Source organism: Dromiciops gliroides, chromosome 2 (assembly GCF_019393635.1).
Source record: "Dromiciops gliroides isolate mDroGli1 chromosome 2, mDroGli1.pri, whole genome shotgun sequence".
Classification (NCBI taxonomy): domain Eukaryota; kingdom Metazoa; phylum Chordata; class Mammalia; order Microbiotheria; family Microbiotheriidae; genus Dromiciops; species Dromiciops gliroides.
In genome coordinates this window covers 420,034,203-420,056,555 of record NC_057862.1, presented here as the reverse complement: position 1 = coordinate 420,056,555, position 22,353 = coordinate 420,034,203, and the positions used below count along the sequence as shown (strand labels likewise).

Genomic DNA, 22,353 nt, shown 5'->3' with positions numbered 1-22,353 from the left:
TAAACTCTACTGGCACTCTATTACCTCCAAGATAAAATATAAAGTCCTGTTTGGCCTTTAAATGCTTTTATAACCTGCCCTATTCCTACCTTCCCAGTCTTCTCTTTTGATTTGTTTTTTGTTGTTTTTGTTGTTGTTGTTTTTTGCAGAGCAATGAGGGTTAAATGACTTGCCCAGGATCAATCACAGTTAGTAAGTGTCAAGTGTCTGAGGCTGGATTTGAACCCAGGTCCTCCTGAATCCAGGGCCAGTGCTCTATCCACTGCACCACCTAGCTGCCCTCCTTCCCAGTCTTCTCACACCTTACTCTCCTCCACCTACTCTACTGCCCTGACACCAGGCTCCTGGATCTTCCTGGCACATGATACTCCATCTCCTAACTCTGGATCTTTTCACTGGCTCTTCCCTAGGCCTAGAAATCCCTCCCTCCTTGATTCATCCAAGTTTCAGCTAAAGTTCCTCCTTCGGCAAGAAACTTTCGCCAATCATCCTCTGGCATTATCTGCAGTTTATTCTGTAAAAACTTTGTTTTTACATAGTTATTTGCATGTTGCCTCCTTCATTAGATTGTGAACTCCATGAGGTCAGGGATTATTTTTACTTTTATTTGTACCTCCAGTGTTTACTGCAGATTGGCACAGAGTAGGCGCATAAATGCTTGTGAACTCCCAGATCTGCATATCTTACCTCATTTTCTCTCCTGAACCTCAGCCCCGCATCACTAACTCCTTAACAGACATTTCTGAATGGACGTCCCAAGGGCTTCTCAACTTCAACATGTCCAAAATAAAAACTCATTTATCTTTTCCCCCCCAAATCCTCCCATTTTCCTAACTTCCCTGATACTGTTGAGTGCCATTCTCCTTGTCCCCTGAGTTAACCACAAAGTCATTCTGGATGTTGTCCTCATGCTCATCCCTCATATCCAATTAATTGTCATGTTTTGTCAATTATACCAGTGTTTTGAATCAGTCCCTTTCTCTCTATTTATACAATAACCCTTCAAATTTAGGCCTTCATCACCTTTCACTTAGATTATTACAACAGCCTACTAATTGGCCCTGCCTCTAGTCTCCCCTCTCTCCAATTTATACCCATAAGCTGTTAAATTGGTATTTCTGAAGTACAGGCCTTATTGTCACTGCTCTGGTCAAGAAGTTCCAGTGGCTTCCTTTTGCCTCTAGGATAAAAAACAAAATCCTCTTTTTAGCTTTAAAGGCAATTTAAGTAGCCTATTATTGTTTCCCTAACTGGTTGATTTACAGTAACTACAAAAAACTCCTTCAAAATGGATTAAACATAGTGTTGTGGGTTGTCTTTTTTATATAAAGGAAAATTACCATCAGTCCCTTGGTTAGGAATGTGAAATCTTATAACATTTCTTTTTTTGGGGGGGGGGACAATGAGGGTTAAGTGACTTACCCAAGGTCACACAGCTAGTAAGTGTCAAGTGTCTGAGGCTGGATTGGAATTCAGGTACTCCTGAATCCAGGGCCTGTGCTTTATCCACTGCCCCCAATATCATTTCAATTGGAAAATTAGATTCAACTTTCATTATTTCAACTTTGGCTCTAGTAATGTAACCTGCTATTTGCATTGGTGTCATTCAATTGCTCTAAAAGATTTTTACATTATTTTTTTAACTTATATATGTAAATATGTGTGTATGTATGAACACATATATAAGCTTTTAAAAATATGTATGTATATGTGTATGTGTTTATACACATAAAATCTGGAATACAACTAGATGTCATCTGAAAACTGAAACCAGCACTCTACGTTCAGACTTCAATTGTGATAGGAATCCTGAAAGGGACCAGAAGATATAGTAGGAGAGAAAGAAATAAGGGAGAAAGTATCATTGTCATTTCTCAGATGCTAAAAATAAATTCATGGCTAGTGATGAACTGTTGCATATTAACTTATCCTTGGTGGGCTTAGACCACATTTGGAAGATGGTGTTCCCTTCTAGGAACCATATTTTAATAAGAATAACAAAGTGCAAGACACAGTTTGCTCAGAGGTGGGGCACCAACAGGGCCTGTCATATAAGAATCCATTAAAGTAATTAGGAATGTTTGACCTGGAGAAGACTAGAAGAGACATGACAACTGTCTTCAATTAGAAGACAAAATTAAGAAAAATGAATGAAGTGACAGAAAAGATAGATAAAGCATTTATTAAGTGCTTACTATGTGCCAGGCACTGTGCTAAGCACTGCAGATAAAAATACATGAAAAAAGATAGTCCCTACCCTCAAGGAGCTTACATTCTAATGGCAGAAGACAATATACAAGAGAGTTAAAAAATATGGGGAAAAGTAGATTTCAGTTTGATTTAAAGGAAAAGTTTCTAACAACTGAAGCTGTTCAAAAGTGGAATGAACTGTCTCAGTGGGGAAGGATAATAAATTTCCCCCACACTGGGAACCTTCAAACTGAGGCTGTGTGACTACTTTGCAGAGGTGTTTTGGAGAAATTTCTGCTTGGGAATGAGTTGGACTAAATTATGTCTGAGGTCTGTTTCAAGTCAAATTATGTAATTCTAAAATTCAAGAATATTTATGAGTCTGAAAGAAATTTCTCTAAATTCACTTCATTTTCAGCATTATTCTTTAGAGACTTTGTAGTGGTATCCATTGAGGTCTGAGTTTGTACAAGAAAGGTCTCCTTCATCCATAGGATTCCTTTCCAGTATGAATTAATAAGATGTCTATTTTAGTTCAATAACTTTCTAAATTAATTTAATTCATAGGTTTCTTCTCCAACATGAATTCTCTGATGTTTAGTAAGAGAGGAGTTGCGGCTGAAGGCTCTCCCACATTCATTACATTGGTAGGGTTTCTCTCCTGTATGAATTCTCTGGTGTTGAGTAAGAGATGACCTGTCACTGAAAGCTTTCCCACATTCATTACACTGATAGGGTTTTTCTCCTGTATGAATTCTTAGATGCTGAGTAAGATGTGTTCTCCAACTAAAGGCTTTCCCACATTCATTACATTCATAGGGTTTCTCACCACTATGAATTCTCTGATGTTGAATAAGCGATGACCGGTTGCTAAAGGCTTTTCCACATTCACTACATTGATAAGGTTTCTCTCCTGTGTGAATTCTCTGATGTTGAGTAAGGGCTCTGTGCTGCCTGAAGGCTTTTCCACATTCATTACAATGATAGGGTTTCTCTCCTGAATGAACTCTCTGATGTTGAGTAAGGGCTGTTCTTCTGCTAAAGGCTTTTCCACATTCATTACAATGACAGGGTTTTTCTCCAGTATGAATTCTCTGATGTTGAGTAAGAGCTGTACTTCGGCTAAAGGCTTTTCCACATTCAATACATTCATAGGGTTTTTCTCCAGTATGAATTCTCCAATGTTTATTAAGGGATGAGGTGATGCTGAAGGCCTTACCGCATTCATTACATTTATAAGGTTTCTCACCAGTATGAATTCTCTGATGCCAGGTAAGGTGTGTACGCTGGCTGAAAGTTTTCCCACATTCATTACACTCATAGGGTTTTTCTCCAGTATGGATTCTCCGATGTTGGGTAAGGTATGAAATCTGGCTGAAAGCTTTCTCACATTCACTACATTCATAAGGTTTTTCTCCAGTATGGATTCTCCGATGTTGGGTAAGGTATGAAATCTGACTGAAGGTTTTTCCACAATCATCACATTCATAGGGTTTCTTTCCTACACAGATTTGCTGATGTTTAATTAGGTCTAAATTATGCTTGAAAATCTTTCCGCATGTTTCACATTTATTGCATCTCCTTCCTACAGAACTTCTTTGTTGGGTAACAAGTATTGATCTCAGACTAAGGCTTATTCCAAGTTCATTACATTCAGAATGGTTCTTACCAATTAAATTTTTCTTGTGGGTGACAGACATTTGGTTTAACATTCTTTCCTTGATTCTTTTCTGTTTCCCTAACTGGCCATCACATTCCAAGGGCTCTCCAAATGTAGAACACCAAAGACCATCCCTTGGGAATCTTTCCATTATCACCTCCTGGGATAATTCTTCTTCAGCAACATCTTCCTTTGGAGCTGATTCTTTGGTTTCAGGTCTAGTTTCCCAGTCTGTAAGAAATAAAACATGAAAATGTCTCCTGTGCTGAGAGCAGGGAAACTGCTATAGCATGCTATGCATGAAACTGAGAAACTGAAGGCATGTATGGCTTTGAAAGCTCTCAAATATGGCCTTCCAATCTGGGAAGAATGGAAAACAGAAAGGGTAAGCAGGGATAAAGGGGCACAAATGATTGTAGGAGAGATAATCTAGCATGAGAGTTGAACACAGAGAACAAATAGTTTATCAAAACATACTGGATGGCAAGAAGGATAACTGGGGGAAAAGGCTAAGTGGAGGGGATGTAGGAATGAGTTAGAACCAGGAGATATAGTCTGTTAACAATGGTCTTTATCATCTCATGTCTGAATTATTGTTAATAATATGATTACTGTTAAGTAATCTATCTTCCTAGTACTGAGCTCCTACCCAAGCATCTCCTAGTCCTGGAACCTATCTGACCATCAGTGCTCTAATGCTGTAAGGTTGCAGCTATTATCAATTGCCTTCACAAGAGCATCAGTCTCTTTGCCACTCTAGAGTTGCCCCAATACCCGTAATAGGACAATGTTACTCTTTTGTTGAAAAAACTTCCAATGGCTCCCCCATCCCTACAGGATGAAGTCTGTGGTCTTTATCTTATCTGTTGATCAGATATCACCAGTCTGGCATGGTCTTACCTATTCAAACTTATACTCTACTTCTAACAAGTACCAATACTTTAGTTCACCCAAGCTCCTGTCTCCACATATGCCATACTCATTCAAAAATTCAAGCCTTGAATTTGTTGTTCAACATACCTTGAAAACCCTTTTGGGATCAAATCCTAAACATCCTCCAGGGACCAGTTTATGTTCTACTTCTTCAAAAAAGACTCTAAAGCCATTTGGCCCTTACTAACTGATGTTTTCCTTTCATGGAATTTATCCCTAATATAGTTTTTTCTTAATGTAAGCATCTTATATTCACTACTAAGCTTCATAGCATATTTATTCCTTTATATCTCATATATAGTGCCTACACAAAGTATGGACTTTGTACATAGTAGGGCCACAATTAATACTTCTTGAATTTTACTTCTAAAGTATGTCTATACTATTATCTACTTTATCTATGTTATCTTGCATGATTATTCATGTTTTATTTTCAGATATGTAATATTTCATGTGGGGTCTACTTTATCTTTCCAACCACATTCTGAGGTCCTATGTGTAGGAAAATACATTACTTACTTCTTCTGTCTTCCTCCATAGACATTCAACAAATGCTTTTGTGTGAATGAATGAATAGAAAAATCACTCCCTTTTGGGGTTATCACAATCAGGGAGCCAGGGCAGTAGAGCTGTGGGAACAGGAAGGCAGCAGAAGCTGCCAACAGCACTCACATCATCGTGATTATCATCATAACTGACATTTATATAGCACTTTAAAATTTGCCATGCACTTTACATATTATCTCACTGCAACCTCTTCACAATCCTGTGAGGTAAGTACCATGGATATTGTTATCCTTATCCTACACATGAGGAAACTGATGCTCACAAAGGTTAAGGGACTTACCTTTGGTCACGCAGCTACTGTGTAACAAGTGTGAGATTCAATCCCAGGTATTCCTGATTCCAAGTGTAATATACTGAGCTGCCTATCATGAGTCTATTTCTCCCCCTGAAAGTGCTTGAAGGTAGCATACACAAGATAGGAGAAACTAGTCCTCTGGTCTGGTGTTCCCAAATTGGTCTTTTTTTTTAACTGTAGAGTTGATTACTTTGGAAAGAAGATAAGCAAAAAAGCTGGATGAGACCTCTTCGTGGCAGAGTGTAGCTTTCCTTGTGTCTATATTACCCTGGGAAAATCTTCTGCACTGGCCTATAGTAGAAGTTGTCTTAAGTATAAGGCCCAAAATATGCCAAAAGCCATAGGAATGATGACTTTGTATTGTAAGGACATTAATAGCTGTATTTCTTATAATACTACATGAACCCTTCCAAATTATCTCAGGTTCACCTGTATCAGCATTCACAGGACTACAGCAGTCAACAATATTGGGATTCTATCACATGGCTCTATAGTTACCAACCAATCAATTAATTACCAAGTATTTACCATTTAAGCAGTACGGGAGATACAAGGGGAGGGTGAGATAAAGGTCATTCCCTCCAAATACCTTACTAGCTAGATAAGAATGTGTTAGTACACATGAGAAAAATTAAAAATAGAAGATAATATAAATAAATGGTAGGTCTATGTGGCATAGACTATATGTGCTTTAGAATTTCATAAAAAAGGAAGATCAACATAACATATAGTAATCAAGGTTTCCTGGAGGAGAGGAACTTCAGTGGACATTAAAGGCTTTGTTGTTAGGATTTAGTAGACAAAAAGAAAAGGGTAAGGTGTTCAAGACAGAACAGAATATATTTAAAGCCACAGCTGGAGAAAAGAGCACCATCTATAAATATATGAAGCAGAAGCCAATGGTTGAAAAGTAGAAGTGGGGGCAGCTAGGTGGCGCAGTGGATAGAGCACTGGCCCTGGAGTCAGGAGTACCTGAGTTCAAATCCGGCCTCAGACACTTAACACTTACTAGCTGTGTGACCCTGGGCAAGTCACTTAACCCCAATTGCCTCACTAAAAAAAAAAGAAAAGTAGAAGAAGTAAGATTTAGATGTGATTTAGGAGGCAATCGGTAGTCACAGAACACTGAACAGCATCCTGATAGGGTAATGACTTTCTTATATTCCTTTTGTCCATTGAGGGTCTGTTTCTTTAAAGATTAAAAACCATGGAACCTCAAGAGATATTTGGGGAAAACTGTTGTCTAATATTTCTGATTTCTTTAGGATAAAGACAGAAAGTATTTTTTCCTCCATTTTCTAGAAGTTATGAACTTCTAGAATCATCGGTTTAGAGCTTGAATGCATCTTAGGGGCCACTGTGGGGCACAGTGAAGTTAAGGGATTTGCCCAGATCACACAGTTAATAAATGTTTGAAGATAGGATTTGAATCCAGGTCTTTCTGACTCCAAGTCCAGTATCCTGACCATTCTACTGTAATACTTCTCAGAAATGTCTTTTCTTTGCAGAGTTGATGGTGGGCAGCTTCAATGTACTGATCATCATAAATTAATTTGATAATCACATACAAGATGGATTGGAGGGAAGAAAAACCCTACCATTACAATGACGGGTACAATTAACATTAACCATGGACTCATACAACTTAGAAACAGAAGAGAATGAAAACATTCAACCCTCTGTTTTATTTTGTTTTGTTTTGTTTTGATTAAAAAAAACTGAAACCCTTAGGAGGGAAATGAATTACCTAAGATCTCCTAGGATATGAACCTGGATCTTGTGATTTCAGATTCAGTGTTCTTTCCCTCATACCACAAATTCAGCTGTAAGGTAATGTAGACTTGGCCTAGAATGATGAAGAGTAAAGGCTGAGTCCTAAGAGATTTTAAAAGAACAGGACTTGGTGATAGATTGGACATGAAGGAGATGGATTATTTAACATGATGCTATAATTTCTATATTAGGAGAGTAGTAGTATGATTACTAGCAAAAATGTAGGATCTGATAAGGTATTTGGGATAAAATATGATAAATTCAGTTTGAAGTATATTGAGTTTGAAGTAAACAGTGGGATATCTTAATAGAGATATAATAGAGGCAGATGAAAATGTGACTAGGACATATGTGACACATCTAGGTTGGAGGCATAGATTTCAGAGTCATAAGCAAAGAAAAGGCAGTTGAAATAATCACAATGATCAAATTCTCCAAGGGACCAACTACAGAAAAGGAAGAATAGAGAGCTGAAGATACTGAGACTTATAATAAAGGAGAGGAGGGAGGAAGAAAAGTCAGTGAAAAAGAGTAGCATGGTAGAGCATCATATAAGCCAATGGATGAAATTAAAAAATCAATATCAAATGGAAGTCATCACCATCAAATACAATGAAAGTAAAGAAGATGGAAACTGAGAAAAGGCTATTAGGAAAATGTGAGATGTGTGTGTGTGTGTGTGTGTGGGTGGGTGGGTGGGTGGGTGATGGAGGGAAATTAGGATAGCAATGGAGGGAAAATAGATGCCAGATTGCAGGGGTTAAGTGCCCTGTAAGCATTAAAGTACTATAATTGCAAATTAGCATCATCTTCATAATGGAAATTGAGGCAATCGGTATAGATTACAAATTTGAAGAATGAAAATATAGGGAACCTTTGAATAGGAAAAGATTAATGATGTTAGAAAGAGAATTATAGGGTCTAGATCCTGGAAAATGCTAGAAGGGACAAATCCAGATTTTGGGGGTGGGGGAGTTTACCTTTATATAACAAGGACAACTCTTCTTCTGAGACTGGGGCACAGATAGAGAAAATTTAGGAGACATATGGGAACTGACTTCAAATATTTGTAGGCCTGGCATGCAGAAGAATGAGTAGAATTATTTTCCTTTACAACAAAGGCCAGAACTAGGACCAATAAATGAAAGTTGCAGGAAATCAGGAATTTGCATAAATTCACTCAATATAAGGAAGATCTTTCTAAAAATTATAGTTGTCCCAAAATAGAACAAGCTTTCTTGTTGCCCCTTGGAAACTTTCAAGTAGAGGCTGTATAGCTAGCTATCTTTGAGAGATAATGTAGGAAAAAATCCTATATGCATTGGGATGTTACATGACATCTAAGACTCTTCTGTGACACAGCAAGATAAAGTCAAGGTATTCCAGGTAGTTCTCAAATGGCTCCAGTCTTCTCTATAGGTATTGGGATTTTTGAGGAGGGCCACCCAAACACCATTCCCCAAATTCCACCCCCTCATGACTCTTACTTACAGTGACTCCTACTTGCCTCACTCTCACCACTCACCTGGGCAGTTCCCTCTTGGGATTTTTCCTTCCATCATCCAAGGTTCTTTTCTTTGCTCCAACTGGGAGATCAAATGTGGTTTGGAAACTTGATGCCCTGCTCATGGGTAAAGACAAAGGACTTGGGTGTTTGTGCTAGGGACAAAGAACAATTCTAGAATTCAGTCCCAGTGCCTTGCTCTTCAAGACCTCTGAAGGGTAAGAAAGGTGTAGCATAACGAGCAGCACACTGAAGCTGTCCATTTCTAATGCTATGAAGTATAGACCTTTTACTCGGAAAGAGGGAGCCAAGACACCCTGTTTCTCTGAACCCTGAAGTCCAAGCCCAAATTCTGCTAATGCTTCAGAGGCCCCACAATATTTAACAATTGAAGAAACAAAGCTACTCCAAAGGGCAGATTCTGAATCATACAGGGAAGCTACCCTTACCCAATGAGACCAGGTTCCTATAGTTTTCCAGCATTACTTCCCTGTACAGGTCCCTCTGAGCAGGGTACAGTTGCCCCCATTCTTCCGGGGTGAAGTCCACAGCCACATCCTTGAACGTCAATGACTCCTGAAATTCCAAAGACATTCCTGCTAAACCTAGAACCATCAGTAATGTAGCTTTGGGGAAAGCTGGGAGCATCAGATGATGTGGACAGGTTTTAAAAGAAGTGGTCTTAATAAGGATATATGAACCAGCATGAATCAATCAAATCTAAATCATGTTATGCTAAATTAATTTCATTTAAAAATAGATTATTAGATTGGTAGACTGGGTGAGTGCCATAGGCATAACATATACTTCAATTTCTTAGTCTTTCATTATATCACTTAAGACAAGATGGAAAGATGCAGATTGGATGATGGCACAGTTAAATTTATTCAAAACTACTTGAATGTGGAACCTGAAAATAGTAGTTAATGAGCTGATATCAAGCTGAAAGGAAATCTCCAGGGGAGTACTGCAGCACCCTTTTTTGGATCTTTTCTGTTCAACATTTTTACCAATAAATTCAATGAAGAGAGAGATGAAATGTTTACCATATTTGCAGATGACATGAAGCTGGGAAGGATAACTAATATGGTGGAAGTAAAAATCAGGATTCAAGAGATTTTGATGGGCTGAACAAATGGGTCAAATAGGGGTGAATAACATCCTCTAATGGCTTTTAAAAATCAACTATATGGGACAGCTAGGTGGCACAGTGGTTAAAGCACCGGCCCTGTATTCAGGAGTACCTGAGTTCAAATTCAGCCTCAGACACTTGATACTTACTAGCTGTGTGACCCTGGGCAAGTCACTTAACCCCCATTGTCCCGCAAAAAAAAAAAAAATCAACTATATGTGTAAGGATGAGAACATGGCCTGACAAAATTCATCTGAAAAAAAGACCCGGTGGGGAGGGCAGCTAGGTGGGGCAGTGGATAAAGCACCAGCCATGGATTCAGGAGGACCTGAGTTCAAATCTGGCCTCAGACACTTGACACTTACTAGCTGTGTGACCCTGGGCAAGTCACTTAACCTTCATTGCCCAAAAAACAAAAACAAACAAACAAAAAAAACCCTGGGGATTTTATTGGACTGCAATGATGAGAAACAGTATAACACAGAAAGTCAAAAAAGCTAACACAAAATTTGGCTGCATTAATGGAATTGTAGAGTGCAGAATAAAGGTGGTGATAGTCCCACTATATTCTGCTCTAGTCATATACATCTGGAGTGTTGTATTTGGATCCAGTTGTCACATTTTGAAGGAAATAAACATAGCATTCAGGGGAAGGGAATCAGGATCTACAGAAGGATACAGGAATGTTTAATATCAATCAATTGCCAAATTTTATCAATTAAATCTCCTCAACATCTCTCACATTCATCTCTGTCTCTATTCAAACCACTAGTTCAGGCCTTTATCACCTGTTGTCTGAACTGCTACATTAGAAGCTTAACAAGAATCCCTCCATCTCGTCTCTTCCATCAGCAATCACTCCTCCACCCCGTTGCCAAACTCACATTCCTAAAGCACAGGTGTCTAACTATGTCAACTTCCCTATGAGAAAAAACATCACTGGCTTTTCTTTTACAATCAAATGTAAACTCTTCTCTTTGTACTCTTTAGAATAAAATACAAACTCTTCTGGTTCCAGCCTATTTTTACAGGATAGTTATGCACTATTACTCTTCACACCCTTTTAATGCTCCAGCCACACTGGCCTACTTGCTCTTGGCCCCACATGATGTTCCATCTCCCAACTCTGTGACTTTGAAGCAGTATCATATGCTTAGAATGCTGCCTTCTTACCTCCAATTCTTGGAAACTCCAGGTCCTTCAAGCCTCATTTCAAGCACCACCTCATTGAAGAGGCCTTTCCTAATTCCCCTGTTAGTACTCCCCCATCACTATATATTTATTTTCTATAGATTCTGAATTTATTTATTGGTGAATGTCATATTCTCCTATTAGAATGTAAGGTTCTTGAGAACAGGGACTAATTTTTGCAACTCTATCCCTAGCACCTAGCACAGTACCTGGCATTGTAAACATTTAGTAAATGCTTGTTAAATGGTAGCATGGAAATATCTGAAAGCTTCTCATGTGGAAGACACATTAGAATCATTCTGCTTGCCATAAAATGTCATACCTTGAGTCAATGGGTGGATTTCTTCTCACAATAAGGGAAAACTTCCTAATTGGAGCTGTCCAAAAGTAGATTGGGCTATGAGAAGTGGGTTCCTCATCACTGTAGGTCTTCTAGATCTAGATGCCTACCAGGTTGGGATGGTAAATGGAAGTTTAATGTTTCAGGTAGGGTTTGTCTCATGACCTGAGATGCCTTCAAACTGAGATTTTATAAACATATAGAATGCTAAGCATTCCAAATCAACTCAAAAATTGTTTTTCATTATGTAACCAGTATAATAAAAAAGTATGAAACATTGCCTTTGCCTTTGCCTTTAAGGATCATACATTTTTTGTTCAGAATGTAAGCACACAAATCACATGAGAGAACAATATCAGTTTTTATTCAACTTTTCAATTGTTTATTCGATACACCTTGTATGCCTGGTTAGATAAGCAATTGATAAAAAACACTGAACAGCATAGGACAAAGAGCAGATCCCTAAGACACTCAACACCTACTTCCAAGATGACATTGAACAATTTGGATCATTTGACCAAATCCAAATCTACTAAGAGCCCACATCCCTCTATCCTGTCTATAAGGAGAACATGAGAGGCTATTTCAATGTCTTCCTGAACATAACCTGTTTTATTTAATCTAATGTTTTGAAACCCTGATGGATTTGTAATTACATGACTGTTGATGTTGATACCACTTCTGCTGGTGCAGTATGCAAGCTAAATATGTCTTCTCAATCTATACAATATAGGTCTATGTCTTGCCATGAATACTCCATGGAAATCCAAGACAATTCCAAAAGACTCATGATGGAAAATGCTATCCACATTCAGAGAAAGAACTATGGAGTCTGAATGCAGATCGAAGGATACTATTTCACTTTTTTTTTTCTTTCCTGTGGTTTTTTCCCTTTTGTTTTGATTCTTCTTTCACAACACGACTAATGTAGAAATATATTTTACATGATTGTACATGTATAACATTAGATTGCTTGCTGTCTTGGGGAGGGGAAAGGGGAGGGAGAAAATTTTGGAACTTAAAATCTTACAAAAATGAATGTTGAAATATATATATATGATTGGAAAAAATAAATACTATTAAGTTGATGGGAGGAGGAGAGAATAGTACATGGAAGATCTACCCATTGTGCTAGAGGACCTCCTTTGGGTCTTTTGTTATTTCATAGATTCCAGTACCTTTGGGTCACGCATCTATTTTTCCTTGCTCTTGCTACATGACCAGCGCATTGCCTTCTGTCATAAACATTTTGTCTTTTATGTATCTTGCATACAAGTCATTAGTAGAGTGCTGCAGCTATTTAAGATAACCCTATATTTCTCTATTTTCCTTTGGGTCACCTACAAATTTGATTCTTTGAAGATGATGGTATTTAATGATTCAGTTATGGAGCATAATTGGGAAAATATTGGCATTGAAAAGACAGATGCTGGTGAGCATCATAAGGTGTTGAAAGCAATGTGTAATTTCCTAAGTGCAACTAACTTAGCCAATTATCTTATTTATGTTCAATTCTGGGCTCACTTCATGTCTATTTACAGTGCTTGTGCAAAATATTGTGATATAATAACTGAATAGGCTGTCCATCCATGTAATAATCTGGGTCATATGCATTCTTCATCAACTTGATGTATTATTAAAGATCTTATGAGTGGACAAGCATTCCTTTGAAGAGAGTCTGAAGTATTTAAGAGCGTGCTACAATCAGCATGTTACCCACAAACAAGAATACCTAACCAATCTATATGAGATCCGTATTCCATATGAGTTTTGTGGAGGAGATCCTCCATGATAGTTATAGTTATAGTTATATATAGTTATATTGTCCTGTTTTATGTCTCAATGTTGAGATTGAGAGAATTACTGCACAAAGTTATCACTGGATTTATCTCTCAAGGAATCTTGTTATCATCTTACATGTAATAGAGATGCACTTTATAAGTTTTTAAAATACAACAAAAAATGACCTTTGACTCTAAATCCAGAGATATGTGAGGATATCCATCTCCACTAGGATAAAGGCATGCTTTCAATGAATTTGGAAGAAAAGAAGAATAGTTTTAGAAGTTTTTTGTTGTTTTTTTTTTTTTTAGGGGCAGCTAGGTGGCGCAGTGGATAAGGCACCAGCCTTGGATTCAGGAGGACCTGAGTTCAAACCCAGCCTCAGACACTTACTAGCTGTGTGACCCTGGGCAAGTCACTTAACCCCCATTGCCCTGCCAAAAAAAAAAAAAGTTTTTTTTAACTGGACTTGAATATTAATAGTTATAATTAGGAAACCCCCAATACTTAGAGATAGAAAAGCTGGGGAATTTTCAAGCAAAAAATGTATTATTTTAATTTATGAAATGTGGGTCTCTCTTTTTGACTCAAAATGAAATTTTGTACAACATAGATGGCTCAAGAATTTGAAGTTTTCCTCAACTTTTTGGTCTTGCTTTAAGAATAAAGTTAGATAGGTTGAAAATTCACATTTTCATTATACCAGGGTTGAAATATACACCTCTTTTAAGATTCATGCTTGGAAATACTATTATGGGGTTCAGATTTTAGTTTTTTTAAGTGACATCTCATGATTTTATTCATTCAACAAGTACTACATTAGATTTTAGGTGTCTTACAGCTTTAAAATCTTATAATTCTACTGTTGATAATCTACTAAGTGGAAAATATGGGGGGGGGCAGCTAGGTGGCGCAGTGGATAAAGCACCGGCCCTGGATTCAGGAGTACCTGAGTTCAAATGTGGCCTCAGACACTTGACACTTACTAGCTGTGTAACCCTGGGCAAGTCACTTAATCCCCATTGCCCCACCAAAACAAAAACAAAAACAAAAAAAGAAAATATCATGTTAGCTGGTGAGGGTAATACGAAAAGCATAACTCCAACCTTAGTTTACAATCTCTTGTTCAATCATATTTAGTCATGTCTGACTCTTCATGACTCCGTTTGGGGTTTTCTTGTCAAAGATAATGGAGTGGTTTGCCATTTCCTTCTCCAGCTCATTTTAAAGATGAGGAAACTGAGGCAAACAGGGCTAAGTGATTTGCCTAGGGTCACAAGCTAGTAAGTATCTGAGGCAAGATTTGAACTCAGGAAGAAGAGTCCTCGTGACTACAATCTAGATGATTTAAAAATGATTTTTTAGGGGAAACTAGGTGGTGCAGTGGATAGAGCACCGGCCCTGGAGTCAGGAGTACCTGAGTTCAAATCTGGCCTCAGACACTTAACACTTATTAGCTGTGCGACCCTGGGCAAGTCACTTAACCCCAATTACCTCACTAAAAAATAAAAAGATTTTTTAAAAAAAAAGGATTTTCCTTTAAGTAAGTAGAAATGTGCCATAATTTCTGGACTATTTTTTTAAAATCCTGGACACTATTTTTACAGGTTTCCTTGCCTTGTGGATATTGGCATCTACAATTCAAGGTTAATTATCATTCGCAATTAATTTTATCATTTGAATTGGAGGAAAGAAAGGATCATTCTTTCCAACAATCAGGTGGCTGTGATATTGAGAACCCTATAGTAGTCAGATGACCTTGGTTCTAACCTTGAGTCTCCCATGAACTAGCCATGCAACCTGGAACAAATCGCTTTTCATCCATGGGCCTCAATTTTAGTCTTTGAAAAGTAAGAGATTTAGGCTAAATGATCTAGCTCCAAATTCTAGGCCAAGGATAACAAAATGAAGCTCACTGTAAAATTTCTGAAAATGACCAAAAGATTTGGATTGGTAATGTGGATTTTTAAAGTTATTTGATCATTTAACAAATATTTATTAAGTACCCACTATGTGCAAAGCACTATTCTAGGCACTGAAGATACACACACACACACACACACACACAATTCTGCCCTCAAAAAGCTTATATTCTACCTGTGGAATCCAACAGTATACAATTAAGTAAATTGAAGATAATGTAGTAAGGGAGAGAACATTAACTGGGGAAAGGAGTGCATGGTGAAAGGGAAAGGGGATGTGCTTATCAAAGCCTTTGAACAAAGAGGTGGCACCTGAGCTGGGGACTGAAGCTAAAGACAGTAAGAGGCAGAGGTAAGGAAGGAGTGCATTTCATGAATGGAGGGAGGCCTTGCAAAGGTACAGAGAAAGGAGATGGAATGCTTCTAGGAACAGTTCTTGACTAGTTTGGCAGGAACACAAAGTGTATGAAGGAGAACAATATAAGTGTGGAAAGGTAGATTAGAGTTAGATTGTAGAGGGTAAATGCCAGCCCCAAAAAGAAGCGAAAGGGAATGATGTAGTCAACTCTGTGATTTAGGAATATTAAAGGGCTATGGTAATAGTGCAGGTAAGAAGTGATAAAGGTTTTAATTAGGGTAGTAAGCAGTATGAGGGGAGAGATGGAAATGGATATTAGAGATGTGCAAGAACTGAAGATTTGGCTATTGACTGAATAGAGGGGGTGGGACAGCAGTGAAAAAGACAACCTGTCTAGAGTCAAGCTTGCAGACCATAAGTTCTGATGATAAGTTGACATTTAACTATCAGTATAGCTCCATGTATGTGGAATGTAAAAGGCCTAGCAATTAGGAAAAGCACAAATGGAGTTGTTAACTTAACTTTATATGCATTTTGCCACTGGACCCAGATGGCTCTGGAGGAGAAAGTGAGGCTGGGAACTTTGTACAGTCCTGCCTCACTTAAATCCAATTCACTGCAAGTCATGGCATCACCCTGTCATCATGGTCCTCTTCAAGAGCAAAGGACAAGGAACAACATAACTCATTAACGAGTTGTAGGTCTATGTATATGTTTGTGATGGTAGGGCTGAATGTACTATCCTCTCCTTTTGTATCTGTATTCAGAAATACAATCTGTATCCAATTTGGATCCAGTCAAATAACACATGAATCAACTAGTGTCTATTTTAGAAGTAAAGGGACTGGGGCAGCTAGGTGGTGCAGTGGATAAAGCACTGGCCTTGGATTCAGGAGGACCTAAGTTCAAATCCGGCCTCAGACACTTGACACTTACTAGTTGTGTTACCCTGGGCAAGTCACTTAACCCTCATTGCCTTACCAAAAAAAAAAAAAAAAGGAGGGGACTGAAACTCTGAAAATGACAGTAATATTGGATAAGTCATATCTTTTAGCACGCTAATTTTATACCACTAACTCATGGTTGAAATAATTGATATATAAAGGTATTATGATTGGTTACCTGCTTTGAACATCTCTTGAATATAGTTTAATTTTCTTTTGCTATGATACTGCTTAGTTCCTATATGTTTATGGTTTCATTCTGCTTTTAACAAAAACTCTTGCATTCCCCTCAGAAGGGAAATACAGGCAGAAGTCACGTGGATAGGTTTCTTTCCTTATAATACGATGTTTGACAATTGGACAATAACTGTATGACAATTACTAGCATTTTCCTTCAGACATTTAATTCTCTGAAAATATCTGGTTTATTTTGAGCTTTCAAAAAAGAAATCTAGAGGACTGACTCCTTTATTTGTATTTTTCCCCTTAAGTTAATTTCATCTTGAAAACGTTCCCTCTCTTATGTCTATAGCAGTCATTTACTCTTTTAATTTCATATGACAGGGACCAAGAAGCAAAATAAACAATAATAAGGTCAGCATATTACCTTCAGAGAAGCAGGGAGTTGTGACACTTCTGGATATTTCCAGAGAGTAAGATTGGGCATCCAAGGTGATTATTAATTTTACACATAGTTAAAGCATTCCATAGTCAAAGATTCCCTAAATAGGACTATCCTCATTGGCTGTATGCTCTCCAACAATGGAGATTATGAACTAATACAAATTAATCACCAAAATATGACAGTTAAGATTCACTAGATTACTTCAGAAAAATAAGTTTTGCAACCTTTTCTTCTCCCAAAGTCCTCATAAATTGGATAACTGAAAAGACTGATTAAGTTGGTGTCACATATATGCAAAAGTTCACTTAAAGAATTTTAAACTGGGCAAATTCTTGTCTACTTCACTATGGACAATATAGCCATAAAAACATAAATTAGGTATTTAACTTCCTCTGGGTCTTCATCCCCATTACTTTTGTTTTCTTGTTCAGAATGTGTAAACATCTAGCTTCTAGGAAAATGGCTAGGGAAGGTTGTTCTGCTACCATACTTCTAATAAATGGAGTACTCCTCTGAAAAATCTGTAAGAGTTATGACATTTGGGTTGGTTAGTGAAAAGGTTTTCTTTCCCATGGGAAATGTTTCAGGGAAATGGACTAAAACTGTCATCATATCCATGTTTACTATCAATAGAGTCTCCCATCAGATATGCCCTTGTTATCTTCCCTTTCTTTGTTCCAGCCAACCATCCATTTACCACTTCTTTTCCCTGTCTCAAAAACAAGTGGTCTCAAATTCTAGATTCCTGAGGATGCTGGCATTCAAGGCCCTCTACAATCTAATTCCACCCTATATTGTTAATCCATTTTCTGCTATTCTCTAACATGATCCCTCTACTTTGGCTAAGCCAGTGTAAAAATTCCCCATTCTGCCTCCAAGACTTTGTTCATGATGGTCTTCCAAATGGAAGTCTTTCCAATTATACAAAAATCTATCTAACCTCAGGGCCAGCTCAAATCCCAACTCTAATAGGAAGTCTTTTTTGACCACTCTTGCCTAAATTGACCTGAATTCCTTTATCTATTGTCTATGCTATTTATTTTGACATTTACTAGTAAATTTGTGTTTTTATTTATAAATATAATAAAAATTATTTTGTATGTGCGTCTTTTCCCCCAGTGAGCTACAGCCAGTTAAGAGTACTAGATAGGGAGTCAAAGGTCCCAGGTTCTAGATCAAGTTCAATAACTACCTCTCTGTCTAGTATTGGGTAAACCACATAAACTCCTTTGGTTTTTCAAAGGTAGTAGGTGCCTTAAGGATCATCTAGTTTCATTCCTTTATTTTTATTTATTTATTTTTTTAAGTGAGGCAATTGGGGTTAAGTGACTTTCCCAGGGTCACACAGCTAGTTAAGTGTCTGAGGCCAGATTTGAACTCAGGTACTCCTGACTCCAGGGCCGGTGCTCTATCCACTGCGCCATCTAGCTGCCCCTCATTCCTTTATTTTTACAGATAAGGAAACTAAGAGTCTAAGATAAAGTAAGCTTCTTGAGAGTGAGAGTTGTCTTATACATTTGTTCTATTCACAGGTTGAGTGGATGCTGAGCAAAGAGACTAAGAATACTGAGGAGGACACTAAAAAAGCTAAGTTGAGAACATTTTCTACTAGTCATTCAAATACCAAAAACTCCTCTAAGAAAGAATTAGAGCTCATGTCCTTGGGCAGATAAGCAAAAAGAATGAGAGAGGAAATGTTTTTACCCTCTGACACCTAAGATGGCATTTCAAAAGAGAGAAGCAACCCCAACTCACCTGGGATTTGGCTGTCAGGAGCCCAGAGTTAATTCTCTCTTCCTCCATGCTTCCCTCTTGGGGAAGGGTAGAGTCCTGAGAAAGCAGAGCTGGGGAAGAGAAAGGAGCCATGAGGGAAACCCTCCTGCTTTGTGGTTCCCAGACTCATCAGACCACATGCTAGACTAACATGCCAGTTGGGTGTGATTCCCCACACTGCTTAGGAAGGAAGGAGGACCAAGGGAGACCCCATTCCCACTGAGTGAACCATAGGCATTGCCATTCAGGACCCAGAAGCTACTCTTGTGTTCCTAATAGCCCCAGTGAAAGTACACTTTCAAAAACAGCCAGACAAATAAAGGTGTAGTTCTGAAAGCTTTTATTAACGCGAATGAAGCTCATCAAAACATTCTGCTGTGTCTTTCCGCTAATTCACAATCTTCAGCTTCATAGATATAAAACATGAGGTTTTCAATTGGGGAGAAATATCACTTAATGAAATAAACACAGGACCATAGTCAGAAGACCTGGATTCAAGCCCTGATTCTCCCACTAACTATGAAACTGCAAGTAATTTACTTGATCTACTGAGTCTGTTTCCAAACTTGCAAAACAGGAAAGATGATAATATCTATATATAATATACCTGACTCATAGGGTCCTTGGGAGAACCAAATGAGATAACTGATGAAAAAGGTTTCTGAAAAGTAAAAGGCTAAATGTACTGACTAAGGTGAGGATGGTAGAAGCCTTTGGAGAAAATGGCTTAAAAGCAAGTATGATGGAATAATACTTTCCCCCTGCTTCTGCACCTATTCTACCAGATAGCAGCAAAAACAGCTAATAGTGAATGTTGGGAAGAACCTTGGCTTGAGAGGACATGTTACAAAGGAGAACAAAGATATGGCTGGAGGATAACACAGGGAACCAATATTGAGATTCCAATCATTCTCACTCATTGAGCTCACCATACCATAAGGCCAGAGAGATCTACTTCTCCCTTTCTTTTTTATTTATTTTGTTTTTGTGAGGCAATTGGGATTAAGTGACTTGCCCAGGGTCACACAGCTAGTGTTAAGTGTGTGAGGCCAGATTTGAACTCAGGTCCTCCTGAATCCAGGGCTGGTGCTCTATCCACTGTGCCACCTAGCTGCCCCTCTCCCTTACTTTCTAATCCAAAAATATACAGAGGGAAAGTGATCTTTGAAGTGCTGAAATGTTCATGTTTGCTGATGTTTGGTCAGTTCATAAAGAAAAAAAATTAAAGAAAATTATCTCAATATTCTTTAAAAAGCATAGTACATACCATATTATGGTAATATCAACCTGACAACACTGGTCATGACTTTGATATAATGTATAAATACTGATATATAATGGGTTTCTCCTCTTTCTAATGAAACCTGACCCATTAACTAATTATAAATATACTATCCCTAATAACCAAGCCTAGCTCCAAAGAGGGGTAAAATAACGCACTTTCCCCCTACTTCTTTGCAAAAGTTAAGGTCTGTGTATATCAGACTTTTTCAATATGGTGGTCAGTTTTCCTGAACTTTCTTTTTCTTCTTCTTTATGACTCTGAGAGTAGGAAAGGGAAATAATACACTGGGAAATATAAGTGATATAAAAACAAACAATTTGTATGTGTTTGTATGTGTGTATGTATATATAATCCATTACCTGAGATCCAAGTACCAAATTCAGCACCTCCCTGAAGTGAAGGAGGAAACACAAGAAGGAACACTTAAAATTTACAAAGGGGAGATGGGCAGCAAGGTTCCCCATACAAAGTTTAAGATAAAAAGGAACCAGGGTCAGATGCCCTACAAGAGCTAGCTAGACATAATAGCTTCTGCTGACCAAAGAATCTGGTCTGGGAAAGACTTGAGTATTATTCAGATAACTGTATACTAGAAACTTGCTGTTTTGAGTCTTTTACTTATATTTTCTCTTAGGTTCTCAGTAAAAGTTCTTTGTAGAAAAACTGCAAATTGATCTAAGAGGAAACAGAATTGTTCTCTATTTGGGACAGAATAGGAAGGTGAATCCTTATTACCCTCAGAGATCAAAGTGATGATAGCTGTGGGACCAAACAAGTTTAGAACTTTTGGACTTGAAAGATAATCTCTATGTGTGTACTGGAGAGGAGGAAAAGGAAAACAAAGTTTGCATAATCTTCAAATGTTGATTACTTCCCTCCGGGCCCATTTACTCACACTCCTTTTGAGATAAGTTTTCCTCTACCCATCCTGGGGTACTTGTCACCTTCCCTCCCCTTCTGTAATTCTCACCTCTCTCCCCAAGCATTTGGGTCAGATCTTCCATGGTCACCCACTTCTCAATGGCTTCTGGATGTTCTGCTGTCACCCAATTGCTATCTAACCAGGCGGGTAGATCAGAAAAATGCTAAAGCACCAGCAGCTCCAGGACCTGCTCCTTTCTGCCCCAAAGCTCTAGCCAAAGATCTCAAGTCAGGTGTGGTATCTTCCTCCACATTCACCTTCTTGCAGAGCTTGGACCTTCCTTCACTCTGGGGCTCTCTGATCTGTCTCCCCAGGAATGAGTCCTCCCTCTGTTGCCCCTGTAGCTACCCAGGGCCGATTAGGCAGAGTCAGGAAGGAGTCAGCAGGAGGGACCCAGCAGCCTCAGTCAGAGTAGGCCCTCAGAGACCTGCGGAGATGGCCACAAACCCTGGATATACAAAATGGACACAAGGTGAATTTGTCACTCATTCATTCAGTCAACGAGCATTTATTAAATGTCTACTATAAAATCCAAAACAGTCCCTGCCCTCAAGGAGCTCACACTCTATTGGCAGCACGCGGTGTTGTGGTCAGACAGGGTAAGCAAAGCTGCTGGAAGCGGCCACACGTCCACACGGCTCGGCCACACAGTCCCGGCACCCCCAGGGCAGGCCCCGCGGCGCACATCCAGGGGCGGAGGGTGGCCCCAAGCTGTCACGCCCAGGGAACACAACAGGTTTTCTTCCCTCCCGGATCTGCTCCTATTAGGGCGAGAGTGTGAATAAGGAACGGGGCCGGACGCTCGGTCACTAAATACCTGGTCACCGGATGCGGGGCCTGGACTGACACAGAAGCGACTTGAAGACGATCATCTTTTCCGATCATGGCGGCGAGCATGCGCATACATCTCTAGGGGCAAGCTTGCAGCATAATTGCTCAGAGACCTAGGGACTACAATTCCCAGAATGCTAGGGGCTGTGGGCTTTCCCCATTCCTTCCCCCCTTCCCTCCTCCCCTCCAGCCTCTTCACCCACCTCCCCCAACCCCTAACCTATAGAGGTTTGTCCTGATTGTTCTTGAACTGACATTTAATCCCTAGCATCTAGGTTCTAGTCTCCATTGGCTAAATTAGAGAAGAGGGGAAGCAGCTTGACTTC

The 22,353-nt window shown here is 38.8% G+C and overlaps 1 protein-coding gene across 1 annotated transcript; it reads right to left on the bottom strand.

The window, feature by feature from the left end:
• Positions 1–2,223: 2,223 nt before the first annotated feature.
• On the bottom strand, positions 2,224–22,084 carry LOC122743461 (zinc finger protein OZF-like). Its single transcript, XM_043988417.1, has 6 exons — positions 21,759–22,084; positions 21,245–21,644; positions 18,972–19,060; positions 9,372–9,498; positions 8,944–9,039; positions 2,224–4,081 (listed from the first exon to the last, which is right to left on the bottom strand). The coding sequence occupies exons 2-6, from the start codon at positions 21,276–21,278 to the stop codon at positions 2,742–2,744; spliced, it is 1,686 nt and encodes a 561-aa protein (XP_043844352.1). The 5' UTR covers positions 21,279–21,644; positions 21,759–22,084; the 3' UTR covers positions 2,224–2,741.
• Positions 22,085–22,353: the final 269 nt, after the last annotated feature.

What these genes read in the sequence shown, in the direction of transcription:
- LOC122743461 (XM_043988417.1), bottom strand. Translation starts at nt 21,278, where the DNA reads ATGGAAGATCTGACCCAAATGCTTGGGGAGAGAG. An exon ending in CCAAATGCTTGGGGAGAGAG is followed by an intron (nt 19,061 to 21,244) that starts GTGAGAATTACA and finishes TCTCTTCCCCAG; the next exon opens with CTCTGCTTTCTCAGGACTCT. An exon ending in TCCTGACAGCCAAATCCCAG is followed by an intron (nt 9,499 to 18,971) that starts GTGAGTTGGGGT and finishes TTGGAATTTCAG; the next exon opens with GAGTCATTGACGTTCAAGGA.